The sequence below is a fragment of the Stenella coeruleoalba genome (genome assembly GCF_951394435.1).
Source record: "Stenella coeruleoalba genome assembly, chromosome: 8".
In the NCBI taxonomy this organism is placed as follows: Eukaryota; Metazoa; Chordata; class Mammalia; order Artiodactyla; family Delphinidae; genus Stenella; species Stenella coeruleoalba.
The window spans coordinates 45,649,019-45,669,810 of NC_137154.1; the positions used below are offsets into that span (position 1 = coordinate 45,649,019).

The 20,792-nt window shown below is 42.9% G+C and overlaps 1 protein-coding gene across 2 annotated transcripts in view; it reads right to left on the reverse strand.

Annotated features, from left to right (window-relative positions):
* The window catches only part of LOC307190124 (uncharacterized protein), a 33,814-nt gene extending 13,533 nt beyond the window's left edge, over positions 1–20,281 (reverse strand). The window contains exons 1-2 of one of the 2 annotated variants that reach the window (XM_079929047.1): positions 19,583–20,281; positions 7,897–9,657 (exon numbers count right to left, since the gene is read on the reverse strand). In XM_079929047.1, the coding sequence (XP_079785173.1) occupies positions 19,610–20,038 (429 nt within the window). In that variant the 5' untranslated portion in view covers positions 20,039–20,281 and the 3' untranslated portion in view covers positions 7,897–9,657; positions 19,583–19,609. Of the gene's footprint in view, positions 1–7,896; positions 9,658–19,582 lie in introns of those variants that run through there. The other variant, XM_079929048.1, reaches the window with a different exon arrangement.
* Positions 20,282–20,792: the final 511 nt, after the last annotated feature.

A 20,792-nucleotide genomic window follows, 5' to 3' on the forward strand; every position in this document is an offset into this window, starting at 1 on the left:
AAAAGCAAAAGCTAAAAGAGTTAAACAGCACTAAACTGGCTTTACAAGAAATATAAAAGGGACTTCTCTAAGCAGAAAAGAATAGATCACAACAAGAATTATGAAAATTACAAAAGGAAAAATCTCATTGGTAATGGTAATGATACAGTAAAGGTAGCAGATCAACCATTTACAAGGCTAGTAGGAAGGTTAAAAGACAAAAGTAGGGGCTTCCCTGGTGGCACAGTGGTTGAGAGTCTGCCTGCCGATGCAGGGGACACAGGTTCGTGCCCCGGTCCAGGAAGATCCCACATGCCGCGGAGCGGCTGGGCCCGTGAGCCATGGCCGCTGAGCCTGCACGTCCGGAGCCTGTGCTCCACAATGGGAGAGGCCACAACAGTGAGAGGCCCGTGTACCGCAAAAAAAAAAAAAAAAAAAAAGACAAAAGTAGTAAAATCACCTATATCTACAATAACTAATTAAAGGATACAAAAAACAAAATGATGTAAAATATGATGTCAAAAACATTAAACATGGGGGGGGTGTAAAAATGTAGAGTTGTTAGAATGTGTTCAAACTTAGATTAACAACTTAAAATAATCACCTATATTTATAGGTTGTTATATATGAACCTCATGGTAACCACAAACCAAAAACCTATAATAGATACACACACAAAAAGGAGACCGGAATCCAAACATAACACTAAAGATAGTCATCAAATCAGAAGGGAAGAAAGCAAAGCAAGAAGAAAGGAAAAAAAAAAAAAAAAAGAACTACAAAAACAATCAGAAAACAATTAACAAAATGTCAATAAGTACATACCTATCAATAATTACTTTAAATGTAAATAGACTATATGCTCCAATCAAAAGATATAGAGTGGCTAATTGGATAAAAACACAAGACCCATAAACATACTGCCTACAAGAAACTCACTTTGGATCTAAAGACACAGACAGGGCTTCCCTGGTGGCGCAGTGGTTGAGAGTCCGCCTGCCGATGCAGGGGACATGGGTTCGTGCCCCAGACCGGGAAGATCTCACATGCCATGGAGCAGCTGGGCCCGTGAGCCATGGTCGCTGAGCCTGTGCGTCCGGAGCCTGTGCTCTGCAACGGGAGAGGCCACAACAGTGAGAGGCCCGCGTACCGCAAAAAAAAAAAGACACAGACAGAAAGTGAGATGATTGCTTAAAGGTATTCCATGAAAATGCAAACAAAAAAACAAACAAAAGCTAGGGTTGGGGCTTCCCTGGTGGTGCAGTGGTTGACAATCTGCCTGCCAATGCAGGGGACACGGGTTCGAGCCCTGGTCTGGGAAGATCCCACATGCCACAGAGCAACTAAGCCCGCGCGCCACAACTACTGAGCCTGCACTCTAGAGCCCATGAGCCACAACTACTAAGCCTGCATGCCACAACTACTGAAGCCCACATGCCTAGAGCCCATGTTCCGCAACAAGAGAAGCCACTACAATGAGAAGCCCATGCACTGCAACGAAGAGTAGCCCCCATTCACTGCAACTAGAGAAACCCCGCACGCAGCAACACAGACCCAACACAGCCAAAAATATATAAATAAAATAAATAAATTCATTTTAAAAAAAGCTAGGGTAGCAATACTTCTATCAGACAAAATAGACTTTAAAACAAAGACTGGTGCCACAACTAAGGAGCTGGTGAGCCGCAACTAAGCAGCTCTCAAGTCGCAACTAAGGAGCCTGCCTGCTGCATCTGTAGGAGCCCACGTGCCACAGCTAAGACCCGGCGCAACCAAATAAATAAATAAATATTGAAAAAAAAAACAAAGACTGTAACAAGAGACAAAGAAGGACATTACATTATGATAAAGGGATAGATCCAGGAAGAAGACATAACCATTGTAAATATGTATGTGCCCAACATAGGAGCCACATATACATAGAGCAAATATCAACAAGAATAAAGGGAAATTTTGACACTAACACAATAATAGTAGGAGACAAACACACCACTTACATCAATGGACAGATTATCTAGACAGAAAATCAATAAGGAAACTGTCACCATTTGCAGGTGACATAATACTATATATAGAAAATGCTAGACACCACCAAAAAACTATTAGAACTAATAAGTGAATTCAGTAAAATAGCAGGATACAAAATTAATATACAGAAATCTGTTACATTTCTTTACACTAACAACAAAATACAAGAAAGAGAAATTAATAAAATAATCCCATTTACAATTGCATCAAAAAGAATAAAATACCTAGAAATAAATCTAACCATGGAGGTGAAACATCTATACTTGGAAAACTATAAGACATTGATGAAAGAAATCAAAGATGACACAAACAAATAGAAAGATATACCATGCTCATGGATTGGAAGAATTAATATTATTAAAATGACCATACTCCCTAAGGCAATCTACAGATTTAATGCAATCCCAATCAAAATACCAATGGCATTTTTCACAGAACTAGAACAAATAATTCCAAAATTTGCATGGAAACACAAAAGACTCCAAAGAGCCAAAACAATCTTGAGAAAGAAGAACAAAGCTGGAGGTATCACTCTCCCTGGTTTCAAGCTATACTGCAAAGCTACAGTCATCAAAGCAGTATGGTACTGGTACAAAAACAGACACATAGATCAATGGAACAGAATAGACAGCCCAGAGATAAACCCACACTTATATGGGCAATTAATCTACAACAAAGGAGGCAAGAATATACAATGGGGGAAAGACAGTCTCTTCAATAAGTGGTGCTGGGAAAACTGGACAGCTACATGCAAAAGTATCAAACTAGGGACTTCCCTGGTGGTCCAGTGGGTAAGACTCAGCACTCCCAATGCAGGGGCCCCAGGTTTGATCCCTGGTTGGGGAACTATATCGCACATGCATGCTGCAACTAATATCCAGCACAGCCAAAAGTAAATAAATAAATGTTAAAAAAGAAAAGAATAGTTTCAAACTGGACTATTCTCTCACACAATGCACAAATATAAATTCAAAATGAACTAAAGACTTAAATGTAAGAACTGAAACTTTTATAAAACTCTGAGAAGAAAACATAGCCAATACATTGTTTGATATAAACCATAGCAATATTTTTTTGGATATATCTCCTCTGGCAAGGGAAACGAGCAAAAATAAACAAATGAGACTACATCAAACTAAAAAGCTTGTGCACAGTGACGGAAACTACCAACAAAATGAAAAGACAGAGAGAATTCCCTGGCAGTCCAGTGGTTAGGACTCCGTGCTTTCACAGCTGTGGGCCTGGGTTCAATCCCTGGTCAGAGAACTAATATCCCAAAAACCACGTGGCACAGCCAAAAAATAAATAAATTTTAAAAATAAAAAGACAGACTCTTGAATGGGAAAAGATACTTGCAAATGATATATCCTATAAGGGGTTAATATCCAAAATATACAAAGAACTCCTGCAGCTCAATATATTAAAAAAAAATTTTTTTAATGGGCAGAGGGACTTCCCTGGTGGTGCAGTGGTTAACAATATGCCTGCCAATGCAGGGGACAGGGTTTAAGCCCTGGTCCGAGAAGATCCCACATGCCGTGGAGCAACTATGACCGTGAGCCACAACTACTGAGACTGTGCTCTAGAGCCCATGAGCCACAACTACTGAGCCCATGTGCCACAATTACTGAAGCCCACATGCCTAGAGCCCATGCTCCTCAACAAGAGAAGCCACTGCAATGAGGAGCCTGTGCTCCTCAACAAGAGAAGCCACTGCAATGAGAAGCCTGTGCACCGCAACAAAGAGTAGCCCCCGCTCGCCGCAACTAGAGAAAGCCCGCGCACAGCGACGAAGACCCAACGCAGAAAATAATTAATTAATTAATTAATTTAATTTAATTTTTAAAAAAATAGGCAGAGGGCCTGAACATTTCCCCAGAGAAGACATACAGATGGGTAACAGACACATGTAAAGATGCTAAATATCTCTAATCATCAGGGAAATCAAAACCAAAACCATGAGATATCACTTCACACCTGTCAGAATGGCTATTGTCAAAAAGACAACAAATAGGGCTTCCCTGGTGGCACAGTGGTTGAGAGTCCGCCTGCCGATGCAGGGGACATGGGTTCGTGCCCCGGTCCGGGAGGATTCCACATGCCGCGGAGCGGCTGCGCCCGTGAGCCATGGCCGCTGAGGCTGCGCGTCCGGAGCCTGTTGCTCCGCGACAGGAGAGACCACAACAGTGAGAGGCCCGCGTATAGCAAAAAAAAAAAAAGACAACAAATAATAAGTGCTGTTGAGGATATTGAGGAAAGGGAACACTTGTACACTGTTGGTAGGAATATAAATTGGTGCAGCCCTATGAAAAACAGTATGACATTACCTCAAAAAATTAAAAATGGAACTACCATACAATACAGCAATTCCATTTCTGGGTATTTTTTCAAAGAAACCAAAAACACTAATTTGAAAAGACATATGCACCCCTATGTTCACTGCAGCATTATTTGCAATAGCCAACATAATGGAAGCAACTTAAGTGCCAATTGATAGATAAATGGATAGACAAGATGTAAAAAAAATATATATATATATACACCCAACCATAAAAAAGAATGAGGGACTTCCCTGGTGGCGCAGTGGTTAAGAATCCACCTGTCAATGCAGGGGACACGGGTTCAATCCCTGGTCCGCAAAGATCCCACATGCCGTGGAGCAACTAAGCCCATGCGCCACAACTACTGAGCCCGCATACCACAACTACTGAAGCCCGCGTGCCTAGAACTTGTGCTCCGCAACAAGAGAAGCCCGCGCACCGCAACGAAGAGTAGCCCCCGCTAAATGCAACTAGAGAAAGCCCATGGGCAGCGACGAAGACCCAACGCAGACAAAAATAAATAATTAATTAATTAGTTTTTTAAATAAAACATAAAAAAGAATTAAACCTTCCCATTTGGGACGTAGAGGGTATTGTGCTAAGTGAAATCTCAGATAGAGAAAGACAAATACCATATGATTTCAGTTATATGTGGAATCCAAACAATGAAACAAAGGAATAAACATGAATCAGACTCATAGATACAAGAGAAGAAATTGGTGGTTGCCAGTGGTGGGGTGGGGGAGGGGTAGATGTGTGAAATAGGTGAGGAAGATTAAGAGGCACAGATTTCCAGTTATAAGATAAATAAGTCATTGGGATGTAATGCTCAGCATGAATATAGTCAATAATATTTTAATAACTTTGTATACTGACAGATGGTAACTAGACTTATCTTGGTGATCATTTTGTAATGTATAAAAATATCGAATCACTATGTTGTACACCTGAAGCTGATATAGTATTGTAAGTCAATTATATTGTAAGTCAATTATACTTCACTTTAAAAAAAAAGAACTCAGTTCCTTGTGGTTGTAGGGCTCAGGTCCCCATTTCCTTTCTGGCTGTCAACCAGGAGTCTCTATAACTTCTTTTTTTCTTTTTAATTTCTAGCATCAGCTCTTTATTTTTTAAAAATATTTATTTATTTGGCTGCACCAGGTCTTAGTTACAGCACGCAGGATCGTTGTTGCAGCATGCAGGATCTTTGTTTTTTTAGTTGCAGCATGAGGGATCTTTTTTTTTTAGTTGTGGCATGTGGGACCTTTATTTGTGGCATGCGAACTCTTAGTTGCAGCATGAGGGATCTAGTTCCCTGACCAGGGATCAAACCTGAGCCCCCTGCATTGGGAGCACAGAGTCTTAGCCACTGGACCACCAGGGAAGTCCTCCATAACTTCTTGAAGCTCCTGCATTCCTTGTTACGTTGTCTCTTCTATCCTCCAACCAGCAACAGCACATGGAGTCCTCCTCACACTTCAGATATCTCTGACTCTGCCCCTTTTGCCACATCTCTTCTGCTTTACGTCTTTGTTGCATTTCTCTGATTCCAGCCAGAGAAAGTTCTCTGCTTTTAAGGCTTCATGTGATTAGGCTGGGCCCACCTAGACAATCCAGGATAACCTAGCTATCTTAAACTTTGTAGCTTTTTTACATCTGCAAAGTCCATTTTGCCATGTAAGGTAGTATATTCACAGGTTCCTGGGTTTAGAATGTGGACATCTTTGGGGGACCTCTGTTCTGCCCACCACAGCATCAAGTGACTAGAACAAGTGAGCTGGAGAACTGGAAGGTAGAGATTTCACAAGTGGTGAAGATTCTGGTGGTAAGATCTCAGGTGAATCCGTAAGAGTAGGGAGGAGTAGAGGGAAGCACGCTCAGGACAAGGATCTCCGCCTTATCTAGCCGTTCGTTTGGAGCTAGAATTCAGATGAGATATGTGTGTCATAGGGAAACACATGTTTATTGAAATTGAGAAATGAAGACTAATGGGATGATTAATTTGATAATATCTGGGGTTGCCAATATTTTTATATGACAGACATTTCCCTTAAATTGAATGCACCAAATCTGCAGCTCCAAGCTTTTAACAAATTATAGGTAAAGCCCATAATAAGAAAAAATAACACATTTTATTTTAAAAAATTATATAGTTGACCCTATATACACATATTATTTTTAAAAACTATATAGTTGAACAGTGTGAGGGTTGGGTGTGCCAGCACCCGCCCCAGCCGCAGAGTCAAAAATCACATTATATACTTGTGATTCCCCCAAAACTTAACTACTCATAGCCTACTGTTGGCCGGAAGCCTTACCTATAATATAAATGGTCAATTAACACATATTCTATATGTTATATGTATTATATACTGTATTCTTACAATAAAGTAAGCTAGAGAAAAGAAAATGTTATTTAAGAAACCACAAGGGACGTCCCTGGTGGTCCAGTGGTTAAGAATCCACCTTCCAATGCAGGGGACGCAGGTTCAATCCCTGGTCGGGGAACTAAGATCCCACATGCCACGGGGCAACTAAACCTGTGCACTGCAACCACTGAGCCCGCACGCTCTAGAGCCCGCACGCCACAACTAGAGAACCAGTGCACAGCAACTACTGAGCCCACGCAGTCTGGAGCCTGAGTGCCACAACTAGAGAGAAGCCCACACACTGCAACGAAGAGGCTGCATGCCGCAATAAAAGATCCCGCATGCCTCAATGAAGATCCTGTGTGCAGCAACTAAGACCCAATGCAGCCAAATTAATTAATTAATTTTTAAAAAAAGATATCATAAGGAAGAGAAAATACAATTACAGTATTTTACTTTATTTATCAATACCATGAACTTACATCCTCTGTTTACAGGATGAATCATCTGTCAGCACCTTCATGAGTATTGTCTTATATGATACAAACCACTGTAGGTGTTATAAGTATCACTAATAACAGACATGAAAAATGAAAAGATAATGTAAAAAATAAATTTTTATTTACAGGTATTCATGCATTGATAATGAAGAAGCAGCAATATGATTGCTTTACGGTAGCCTAGTATAATTGATACAACTGCTTCACGGTAGCCTAGCCCATACACTAATGAATCGTTATAAAATTTTTATAGCATATAGTATTATAGTCATATTCATAATATAGTATTGGAAACACTGTTACATTTTTTTAAAAACAACTTACCTGTGATGATAGGCTGATACCTGGTTTCTCCAATTATCAGAGAGGCATACTGTACAGTAAAGTAAGTCTTTGAAAGCAAAGTTATAAAACAGTAAGAAAACTAACACATTATTAATTTTATATTAAGTATCACTCACCTTATGCCTACGTAAGGATAGGGTGTCCTCTTCAATACCAGTCTTGCACACGATGTTCTACAAGACGAATACTTAGGAGATGCCGATGCTGACACAAAAATATCTCATACGGGTCTTGCTGTGCAGGTATTAGACTTTCATACAAGGACACAAACATGTACAACAGATAAGTTTATTAACTGTACCACGTGATGATTATTTACTGTACATTAGGCGGAAGTGGATCATCATAAAGGTCTTCATCCTTGTCATCTTCGCACTGAGCAGGCTGAGTGGAGGACAAAGAAGAGGGGTTGGTCTTGCTGTCTCAGGGGTGGCAGAGGCAGGAGAGGCAGGAACACTCGGTGTAACTTTATGGAAACACAACATAATTTGTCTGACGTATTTGCTTTTTCGTTTCTCCAAAAATGTGTGGTACCAATCCTTCTTCCACCATTTGCTTTAGTTTCAGTGCCCGTATCACAGAAGGGTCTATGTTGTAAAAGAAGTCAAAAGCAGTCTTAATTAATCAGAACGCTTCTGCCAGATTGTCTAACGTCAGGTTGTTTCCTGGCACTGCTTCTTCTGTGTCTTCTTCCTCCTCGTATGACACTGGTTCAGAAGCACTCACCTCCATCAAGTCATCTTCTGTGAACGCCTCCGGTGTGGTGTCTATTAGTCCACCTTTTTTGCCACATCCACAATGTCCTTCATGATTTCCTTGACAGGCTCTGTAGTAAATCCCATGAAGTCAAGCACAACATCTGGACACAGTTTTCTCCAGCAGGAATTTATTGTTTGGGGACTGACGGCTTTCCCAGCTTTTTCTATAACAATAATGGCATCTTCAATGGTGTAACATTTCCAGACTGTCATGATGTTTTCTCTAGCAGGGTCCTCTTCCATAGAGTTGACAATCCTTTCCATACAGTACCATGTGTAATGAGCCTTAAAGGTCCTTATGACCCCTTGATCCAGAGGCTGAATTAGAGACGCTGTGTTTGGGGGTGAGTAGACCACACTGACGCCTTCAGTGTTGAACTCATAGGGTTCTGGGTGGCCAGGGGCATTGTCCCATATCGAAAGAATATAAAAGGCAGTCTCTTACTGGCAAGGTATTTCCTGACTTCAGGGACAGAGTACCCATGGAACCAATCCAGAAAAAGGGTTCTCATCCAGACTTTCTTGTCGTACAAACAAAAGACTGGCAGCTGGTGTTTATCTTTTCTCTTCAAGACTCAGGGTTTAGCAGCTCTGTAGGTAAGGGCAGTCCTGGTCACAAACCCCACTGCATTTGTGCAAAACAGTAGAGTTAACCTACCCCTGCCTGCCTTAAATTCTGCTGCTCACTTCTGTTCCTTACTAATAAATGTCCTTTATGGCTTTTTTTTTTTTTCAGAATAGGGCACTTTCAGCTGCATTAAAAATTTGTTCACATGGATATCCTTTCTCTTCAATGATTTTCTTAATGGCTTCTGGAAACCTGTCTGCTGCCTCTGGTCAGCAGAAGCTGTTTCTCCTGTTGTCTTGACATTTTTTAAGCGAAACCTCTTTCTAAAATGATCAAACAATCCTTTGCTGGCATTACATTCTCCAGCCTTGGATCCTTCATCTTCCTTTTGCTTTAAGTTGTCATGTAATGACCACTTTTTCTTGAATCACATTTGAGTTTACAGGTATGCCTTTCTTATAGCAATCCTGCCCCCACATAAAAGCTGCATTTTCAATACGAGATAAAAAGGCATTTCGCAAAAAGTGCAAGGTTTTCACTCCTGCTAGAGTAGCTGCAGCGATGGGCTTCAAGAATTCCTTTTTCTTTTTTTGCAATGGTCCGTACGCTGGATTCATTTGTCTTGAAATGGTGGACAACCACAGCTGCAGACCTCAATTTATGGTAAGTATCAAGCAATTCAACTTTTTCTTGTAATGTCATGACTTTTCTCTGTTTCTTGGGAGTACTTCCGGCATCACTGATAGAACTTCGTATGGGTCCTAGGATGTTACTCAAGGTGTATATTGCCTTAAACACAATGGAAAATACGTGAGAACCATGAGAGATCACATTTTACTGTGATATGTTTCTTACTGGAGAGAGCAGTTAGTAGCTGCTCATGTGGAGATGATTAGCCTCACAAAGCCTTTTAAGCAGATACTCACAACACTTGACCTTACTGCAATAGCAACAGGATGTGGCTACAAAATTATTAGAGTAGTACAGTTAGTACTACAGTCAATTTTATGCAACTATGATTTAATACTGCATCTTTATGTTTGTTTACACTTCTCTGGCCTGCGAATGGCACCATGTATGATCTGTAAGTGTTTGTGTACCTAAGTTTTGATCAATTTTAATTTTTTATAATAGATCTGTATAAATTTTATGGTAGTAAATGGTAAAATAGACTAGTACGTACATATATTTTATGCATTCATGACATACCTAACTTTTAAAAAAATGTTTCAATATTTCTAGGCCATGTGGTTTGTCTGAGAATTTTTTCAAATTTCACAGATCTCAAAAAAATTTTTCCAATATATTTATTGAAAAAACCTGCCTATAAGTGGACCCACACAAAGTCATGTTGTTTAAGGGTGAGCTGAATGGGCAAGGCATATTAAAATTCATTTTTTATGTTCCCAGTTCTTTCTGAGTGTATTGGGTTAAATAAGAATTCTTTCCATCTGAAAGAATAAAATATATACGTAATATTAATTTGTTAAGTCTTGGTAAAGCCTTTCTGGTATGCGTCCCAGAAATTGAAAAGTGAGTGATTCTAACCGGGTAACAGTCCTTTTGAAAGTTAGGTAGTTTCCAACTCTTTTGCTTTCAACAAAACTGAAAATTGAGGTGTCAACCGATAGATTATTAAAAATAATTTTTGTTAAAAGATTGCTATGTGATTTTTGGCATTTAATTCAGAAGGGGCTCAAATAATTGAGAAAGTCTACAATATCAAAACTCCTTACCCCACACACCTATGGTCAATTAGTCTTCAACAAAGGAGGCAAGGATATACAATAGAGAAAAGACAGTCTCTTCAGCAAGTGGTGTTGGGAAAGTTGGACAGTCACATCAATGAAATTATAACACACCCTCACACCATACACAAAAATAAGCTCAAAATGGCTTAAAGACTTAAATATAAGACATGACACCATAAAACTCTCAGAACATAGGCAAAACTTTCTCTGACATAAATCGGACCAATGTTTTCTTAGGTCAGTCCCCCAAGGCAATAGGAATAAAAACAAAAATAAACAAATGGGACCTAATCAAACTTACAAGCTTTTGCACAGCAAAGTTAACCATAAACAAAATGAAAACCTATGGAATAGGAGAATATATTTGCAAATGATGCGACAAACAAGGGCTTAATCTCCAAAATATACAAACAGCTCATACAACTCAATAACAAAAAAATAACCCAATCAAAAAATGGGCAGAAGTCCTAAATAGACATTTTCCAAAAAAGACATACAGATGGCCAACAGGCACATGAAAAGATACTCAACATCGCTAATTATTAGAGAAATGCAAATCAAAACCACAATCAGGGCTTCCCTGGTGGCGCAGTGGTTGAGAGTCTGCCTGCCGATGCAGGGGACACAGGTTCGTGCCCCAGTCCAGGAGGATCCCACATGCTGCGGAGCAGCTGGGCCCATGAGCCATGGCCGCTGAGCCTGCGCGTCCGGAGCCTGTGCTCCACGACGGGAGAGGCCACAGCAGTGAGAGGCCCGCGTACCGCAAAAAAAAAAAAAAAAAAAAAAAAAACCACAATGATATACCACCTTCACCAGTCAGAATGGCCACCATCATTAAAACGTCTCCAAATAACAAATGCCGGAGAGGGTGTAGAGAAAAGGGAACTCTCCTACACTGCTGGTGGGGATGTAAATTGGTACAGCCACTATGGAAAACAGTATGGAGACTCCTCAAAAAACTAGAGATAGAGTTGCCATATAATCCAGCAATCCTAGTCCTGGGCATTTATCTGGAGAAAACTATAATTCGAAAAGATACACACACCCCTATGTTCATAGCAGCACTATTTACAATAGCTAAGACATGGAAACAACCTAAATGTCCATCGAAAAATGAATGGATAAAGATGTGGTACATGTATACAATGGAATACTACTCAGCCATAAAAAAGAATGAAACAATGTCATTTGCAGCAACATGGATGGACCTAGATATTATCATACTAAGTGAAGTAAGTCAGAAAGAGAAAGACAAATACCATATGATATCACTTATACGTGGAATCTAAAATATGACACGAATGAACTTATCTACGAAACAGAAACAGACTCACAGACATAGAGAACAGACTTGTGGTTGCCAAGGAGGGAGGGGAGGGGAGGGATGGTTTGGGAGTTGGGGATTAGTAGATGCAAACTATTACATTTAGAATGGATAAACAACAAGGTCCTACTGTATAGCACAGGGAACTATATTCAATATCCTGTGATAAACCATAATGGAAAAGAATATGAAAACGGATATATATATATAATAACTGAATCACTTTGCTGTACAGTAGAAATTAACACAACTTTTTAAATCAATGATGCTTCAATAAAATAAAAGAAAAAGAAAACTTCCATTCTCATTTACTTATTTTTGTGAACAATGTAATATTTAACCACCAAATAAAACACAGGCCAAATAAAAACGTAGGCCTATCATCTCATTGAGCAAAACATTTTTACTGAAATTTTTTCATGTTTAATAATTATTTATCATAATTTATAACATCTATATTGTTCTGACCAATTATGTACTAATAATAATTATGATGCTAATTGAGTCCAGAAGAAATTTAACATCCATAATCTGATAATCATAGGAAATATATATATATATATATATATATATATATATATATATATATATAGTGTGTGTGTGTGTGTGTGTGTGGTACGCGGGCCTCTCACTGCTGTGGCCTCTCCCGTTGCGGAGCACAGGTTCCGGACGCGCAGGCTCACTGGCCATGGCTCACGGGCCCATCCACTCCGCGGCACGTGGGATCCTCCTGGACCAGGACACGCATCGGCAGGCGGACTCTCAACCACTGCGCCACCAGGGAAGCCCAGGAAATATTTTTTTTTTAATTTCAATTCATATGGTTTTTTGTTGCAGAAAAGAATAATAAAGTAATCAATAAAAAACTTCTAAGGATAAAAATATGTTATATCAGGATAAAATTCCATGGGAGAAGTGCAATGGATTTTGCACTTTCAATGGAAATGTCTAAGGAGAAGATGCAAAATACAATTCCAACTTTAAAGAAGACCTTGTTTTCTTTTTTTTTAATGAATAATGGTGGGCATCAAACTGCCATGGTATTTAGATCCTATTGATACATTTTTTAAGGTGTCAATATATGCAGGAATTCCCTGGTGGTCCAGTGGTTAGGACTCCATACTCTCACTGCTGAGGGCCGGGTTCAACCCCTGGCCGGGGAACTAAAATCCCACAAGCCGCGTGGCGCTACCAAAAAAAAAAAATTCAGTACGTGCAACCAGAAATTACATCCTTTGAAATTATTTAAACTTCTAATACAAATTCTAAAAATGATTGTGGGGAATACAGCAGCTGAAAAGTTTGAGGACTGCTGGCTAAAGACAACAGCAGGAAATATGTACCCATAGTAGGTGTATCAATGAATCTTTGTTGAATTTAATTAGCAGCAAGAGGCAGGGAGACTAAGACTAGAGGCAGGGAGACCAAGAGGAGATTGTTACCATAGTCCATTCACTTTTAATTTTATTAATGGACTGGCCTCTCTGTATTGGGAACTGTACTATGATCTGCAGATCAAATACTAACCACGGCCCTGCCCTTGTCGAGTTGACAGGCCTGGAGAAAGGCAATAAGGCCTAAACCAAGGCAGTAGCGTCGAGGGTAGAGGTGAGGGGATAGATGTCAGTAATACTGACACTTGCTGGCTTATCTACATGTCTTGTCTGTATTCCATGTCTTCCTTTTTTAAAAGTAAGACTGGGACTTCCCTGGTGGCACAATGGTTAAGAATCCACCTGCCAATGCAGGGGCCACGGGTTCAATCCCTGGTCCAGGAAGATCCCACATGACGCAGAGCAACTAAGCCCATGCACCACAACTACTGAGCCTGAGCTCTAGAGCCCGCGAGCCACAACTATTCAGCCCGCGTGCTACAACTACTGAAGCCCATGTGCCTAGAGCCCATGCTCCACAACAAGAGAAGCCACTGCAATGAGAAGCCTGTGCACTGCAATAAAGAGTAGCGCCCCTCGCCGCAACTAGAGAAGAGTCCACGCTCAGCAACAAAGACTCAAGGCAGCCCAAAATAAATAAAGTACATGAATATATAAATGAAGTACATGAATATATATAAAATAAAATAAAATAAAAAATAAGACTAACTTGCTGAAAGTCTAAGTCCAAATACTGAGGACGCAAATGCAGGACCTTCTTGAAACTGAGTGATTTTATGACTCAGGCTCCACCCACCACCAATTTTTTAAATAACAAAAATAACTCCTGCTCATTTTAAGAATTCAAGTAACACCGAAGTGTAAAAGTGAAAAGTTAGCCTCTTTGTCCCATCCAATCTCATTTCCGTAAAGCAACTGCAGTTACAAACTGCAATGATTTTTATGATGCCAGACCCAAGTGGGAGAGGATGTGGACAGGAGTCAAAGGTGAGGGGGCCAGACTCCCGTGTCATGCTGCCCTGGATCCAGATCTCTGCTTGCCTTGAAGGTCTAAAGCAACGTGGCAAGTTATGCACACACGGATATACTCAGGATTGGAAAAGATGAAACTGTGGCACCCTTTGTGTTTCCAGCTGCCTCTGGACTCCAGGGCCCAGTGTATTTATTTGTGCATAGCCCCTGCAAGCCAATTCCCCCTCCCAGAGTTCTGCTCACCCTAATCCCCATCCGTATCAGTCCTTTCAGGGACTTGTATATTTGAAAACCCCGCTGGTTAAACCAGATGAATCTCAAAATTGGTCTAATTGGTAGGTCTTCCCAGAACCCTCTCCACTGGCCAACACACCCTGCCCCAGGAGTTGACCCACCTTAGTACACAGAGGGCAGGAGTGGGGGGCAGTAAGCAGGGTCTCAGCCTACACGGCTGTTTGGGAAGCTTTAGAGCTCTGGCCCCATATTTGTGCCTCCTTGACCCAAGGCAGGCCCAGAGGTCCTGGGCAGCAAAGAGCAAGTGGATTTGCCACAGGAGCACCAGCCAATTCAGTCCACTCTGCTTTCACTTCTCCCACCTTGGCAGCTCATATAAGTGTTGGTAACCCTATGAAACTGAGACAAATGCCCTACTCAGGGAATACACTAGCTCTTTCATTCACTTGGACACTTCACCTTTTAACTCAGGAAAGCTCTGACTGGATACAGCATTGACTTTCGCCATATTTTCCGTATTGTAGGAGCAGAGAACGCATTTGATGAATGAATGACTGAGTGAATGAATAAATGAACAAATAACTACATGGTCTCTGTAAGTTCCAGTTTTTTAAGATTGTCACTTTTTTTTTTTGGCCACACTAGGCAGGCTTAGTTCCCCAACCAAGGATCAAACCTGTCCCCCCTGCATTGGAAGGCGGACTCTTAACCACTGGACCGCTGGGGAAGTCCCAAGACTGTCACTTTTAAAATATCCTTCCATACCCTCTCTTGGTTCAGGTCCTCATAATCTTTTACCTGTACCCTTCACCCAGCCCAGGAGTCTCAGCATTATACTTATACTCGCTCTTGGCAGCTTCCATCACTCCCACATTTCAGCTTCAGCATCACAATCTGCCTTGGAGACCCTCAGACTCATCTCATTATGTTCTACATTCAACCATTCATTCATTCAACAAACATGTATTGAGCATCCACCATGTTTCAGGCACTGCTCTGGGTACTTGGGACACATGGGTAATTTAAAAAGACAAAACAGGGACTTCCCTGGTGGTCCAGTGGTAAAGAACCCTCCTTCCAATGCAGGGGACCTGGGTTCCATCCCTGGTCAGGGAATTAAGATCCCACACGCCGCGGGGCAACTAAGCCCACACACCACAACTACTGAGCCTGCGCACCTCAACTAGAGAGCCTGCGTGCACCACAACCACAGAGCCCACATGCCCTGGAGCCTACGCGTCACAGCTAGAGAAGAGAAAACCCACACACTACAACTAGAGAGAAGCCCGCACACCGCAGTGAAGAGCCCGCGCGCCTCAATGAAGATCCCGCATGCCGCAACTAACACCCAACACAGCCAAAAATAAATAAATAATAAATCTTTTTTTTAAAGACAAAAAGATTCCTGCTCTGCAAAAGCTTATATTCAAATATTTATGTATTTGAATACATAGGTTATGTGGTTAAAAAGTTAGATAAAGGGCTTCCCTGGTGGCGCAGTGGTTGAGAGTCCGCCTGCCGATGCAGGGAACGCGGGTTCGTGCCCCGGTCCGGGAGGATCCCACATGCCGCGGAGCGGCTGGGCCCGTGAGCCATGGCCGCTGAGCCTGCGCGTCCGGAGCCTGTGCTGCGCGACGGGAGAGGCCACAACAGTGAGAGGCCCGCGTACCTCAAAAAAAAAAAAAAAAAAGTTAGATAAAAAAGAAAAAGGTAGAGCAGGGAAAGCAGGGTCAGAGTGCAGGCAGAAAGATGCTGCCAGGGACAGTCCCACTGAGAAAGTGAGCCAAGAAAAATCTTAAGAAGGTGAGGGAATGGGATAGGAGGGTAGCTGAGAGAAGAATGTTCTAAGTGGAGAGAACTGAGGTGGGAGTGTGTCTGGAATGTCTGAGAAACAAGGGGACGGGTGTCGCTGGAGCAAAGTGAATGAAGAGAACAATAGGAGACAGAGGTGCACTCCTCTGCGTCAGACCGCACAGAGCCTCGTGGGTTCTTATGAGGACTTTGTTGGAGGGTTCTGAGCAGAGGAGGGACCTGCTCTTACATGTTTTGAAAGAATCCCTCTGGCTCCTTTGTTAAGAATAGACTGCGGGGGGTGGAGGGGTGTGTAGAAACAGAGGAAATTGTAGGAGGCTACTACGGCAGTAAGTACCCAGGCAACAAATAACTAAGAGAAGGTCTGACCAGGATGGAGGCAGTGCAGGTGGTGAGAAGTGTTTGGATTCAATTCTGGATATAGTTTGAAGGCAGAGCCAACAGGATTTCCTGACAGATTGGATGTGGGAGGTGAGAGAAAAAGTAAAGTATGACTCTCAGGTTTTAGTCTGAGCAATGGAAGAATGGCAACCTCATCAACTGAGGCAGGGGAGGCTGTGGGTAGAGCAGTTTAGGGGGTAAGATCAGATTTTGGGTGTGGACACGTTGACCTTGGGCTGTCATTTAGGCTTTTAAGTGGAGATGTCAAGTAGATGTCAACTGGATAAATGGGGAGAGAGGTCTGAACTAGAGCTCATGCCTTCTCATGCTTTAATATCATGAGTTCACTGACATCTCCAAAATCTGCTCTGACTTCTCCCCTAAGCTGCAGGCTCCTATATTCCACCACCTACTTGACTTACTCGTTTAGCTTTCTAAGAGACATCTCAAATTTAACATGTCCAAAACTATGTTCCTAATTCCCTGTCTCCCTCTACAAAACACAAACACATGAACAAACAGCAAAACTCAAAAAAAAAAAAAAAAAAGGCAATTCCATTCTTCCTAAAACTTTAACTCATCACTGACGGTTCCTTTCAAATTTCACATTCAAACCATCAACAAATCCTACTGGATCCACGCCCAGGCTAACTGCACCACCTTTACCAATGCACCCTAGTCCAAAGCACTGTATCATCTCTTGCCTACATTATTAACAACCTCTGAACTCTGACAGTCTGTTCTGCACAACAACAAAATTGATTCTTTTAAGAGGTAAATCAGAGCATCTCATTCCTCTGCTCAAAACTGTCTAATGGCTCCACTATCATAGGGTGTGGTACAATCCACCTTTCTGCTCACATCCACTTTCATCTTTCCCACTCACTCCACTTCTATCACACTGGCCTCCTCCAACATGCCAAGCACACTCCTCTGCCTCAGGGCCTTTGCACTTGTGTTTCTTCTGCCTAGAAAACCCTTTCCCCAGATTTGCAAAAGGACTGCTCTTTCACCTCCTTCATATCTCTGCTCAAATGTTACCTTATCAAAAAAAATCTGCCCTGACTACTCTCTAAAAACAGAGTACACCTGATCTCCCTCACCTGGCTTCATTTCTCTCTGTTACACTTACGATTATCTGACAATATAATATATAATACTTAATATTTTATATATATGTTTATTGTATGTCTCCCTTAACTAGAATTTGAGCTCCATAGTAGTACAGACTTTATTTTGTTCACTTCTCTATCCTCAGTGCTTGGACCAGTGCCTAGTATGTAGTAGACATTCATTAAATATTTGCTGGATGAAGGAAGGAAGGAAGGAAGGCCGGCTTCTTTGGAGCTTAAGCGTTCATCATGACACCAGAAATTGGCTGGAGAAAAAAGACCTCAGCATGAACTCTCTGAACACAAGTTCATAGCATAACAACACACACACACACACACACACACACACACACACCCTCAATAACCTGAAACCCATGAAAGTGTACAACAAAGGGAGATGATGAAATATGCCTGTGGGGTGGAAAAGTATATAGCCATTAAAAACACTGATTATGAAGATAGTAAAATGTTTATGGTATGTTAAGGAAAAGTAGTAGATTGTGAAATAGAACAGCTCTCAATATACAATTATTGTGCTACTATAATCACAGCAATGCAAAATGCGTGCACACAGGAGAGCTGATGTTTAAAACAAATTATTGCGTTAGGCCTATTAATGAGATTGTGGTGGTTTTGTAATCTTTTTTTTCCTTCACAATTAAAAAAAAAAAATTCTTGTATTCTTTTTCCCTTAAAAGGAACACGTTTTAACTCCCTGGGCACACTGGCTGAGGAAAATCCCAGCCCAGTGAAGTCAGCACCCAAGTTCCCCCAGAGACTCCAGCGAGGGGAAGAGGGTCCTGGGCCACGCCTGCGCCGAGGGCTGCCCCAGAGGCTGAAACCCAGTGGTAAGTGAGGCATAGAGCATTTGCATGACTAACCCGGGGAAAAAAGCCACCAGAGAGTTATTTCTATTTAAGCGCAGAGAAATGCAGAAGTAAATCTACTTGAACCCAAGTTGGCTTTAAAACGAAACCAACAGTGCCCCTGGAGGGTTTTTTTGGGGGTGCGGTGGAGGTGGGGAGGAGCTTCTGTAAGGAGAAAAAGTCAAGTCCAAGCTCTAATGACCCTCACTGGAGAACCAAACTCTTCCACTGGGGTCCAGATTCATGGGCCTCAGGCCCTCAGGAAGACCTCTGTGTTAGTGGCAAGGGTTCTGAATCTAGAAACCCACTGAATGTCAACTTTAGACAAGCTTTTTTTTAACCAAACTAAGGTTATGAACATTGGTCATCATAAAAGATACAAAATTTCTTACTAGAAAAAGGCACATCACCCGCCAAATTGGAAACAATTTCAGGGTTGTCATGGACTCCCTAAATCCTAGACAATCTTACTTGGCCCTGTACCCCCAGATTAAGAACTGCTGCTGGGTCTCAGTAAATACGTTTTACATACAATGGGTACAACGTGAGCGCTGTTTTTCGTCTCTTGATAGGTTTGTGATGAATAAATACCAACTAACTTAAATACTGAATTCACAGACTTTGTTGTTGTTGATGTTATGTATGTTCTCCAGGCAGACAGTAAACTCCCCTGAAGGTCCAGGAGCATGTTAAAAGGGGTCTTCTATCCCAGGGGTCCCCTATCCCTGCAGCAAGGCTGTCGTCCAAGTGTCCTTTCCAAGAGAGTGGGGCCTGCCGCCTCTCCCCGGTCCCAGGGCCCAGGCATTGGAGGGCACCTCTGCTTTCCGGGGTTTTTTCACGGAAATGCTGCAGCCGTTGGTTGGCTCACCTGTATTTAAGTTTTACTCTCCAATCATCAGCGGGTTTTCCGGACGTAGATTGTCTGCACGTGTCTAAAAGAGTCAGCAGCGCGGGCCTGAGCGCCTGGCGCAGCCCTCGAGGTCGCTCCGGGTGAGCTCCCCTCGTTAGAGCCCCGCGGGGCCCGGGCGTAGGCGGCCGTCACTGCTGCGGCGAGCGGCGGAATGTCCTGCCCGCGAGCTCCCCCTCCTGGGCGCGCCTGCAGGCCTGGCCCGACCCGGGAGTGCGCCGCCTTCCGGCCCGAGGGGAGCACCGGGCGCTGCTGCGTGGAGGCAGCTGTCGGGCTCCGGCTCCCGACAGGCCTCGGCCTCGGGCGGAGTGGCGCCAGGCCCGAGACTGTGCGGTTCCTGGACACCCTTCCCCCTGGCCCGGCGGCTCGCGGATTGAAGGGGAGACTAGGAGGAGAGGGGCGCGTGGCCCAGCGCATTCCCCATCACTGACGACTCCAGGACGATCCCCCTCCCGGCTCTCTACTCATTCCCTGAGATGCTCCAAGACCTGATTTCGACTTTGGCAGCCAAACTTGGTTGGTTCTAGAAGCCCCGGGTTGGCTCAGTCTGGGACTCATCTGACAATAGTATCTGGCGCACAGTAGGTATGTGTGCATCGGCTGAATAAATAAATATTTTATTTTTCATGCGTGAACTGTGTCTGCTTCAACAACACTTCAACAGTGAGCTCCTTGTGAGGAGTAGGTACAGTCAGTGATGTGCCGAGAAGGATCGGTGCGGCCGGGGAAGTGAGGGGAAATACGCGGGCCCAGCGAGCAGCTTCTGAGTGAGCTGGAAAGTCAGCGCCCAGAAGCTATCCGGGCGCAGCGCCTGGGTGCCGCGGAATTCCGCGCAGACGGCCAGAGCCACGGGCCATGGGCCCTGGGGTCACGGAATTGGAAAAAAAGACGCTAAAGGGAGAGCCCGAAGGGGACAGTCCCCACCCGACAGCTGGATACAGGCCCAGCTCTAAGGGATGCTAGAGACCCCAAGAGACCTGAACAGAAGGAAGCCGGTCAAAAGGGCCCCAAATCTCCCTGCAGAGACAGAGCGACACATCCCCCCGGCCTGCGGGCTCGGAGGGCAGATACCAGTGGGCGAGCGTCCCTGCCGCCCTGACCCAGGCTGCTCAGGTCCTGCGCGGTAATGTCAGCCTGCAGGGGGCGAAACGTTCCTTTCTCCTGCTGGGCT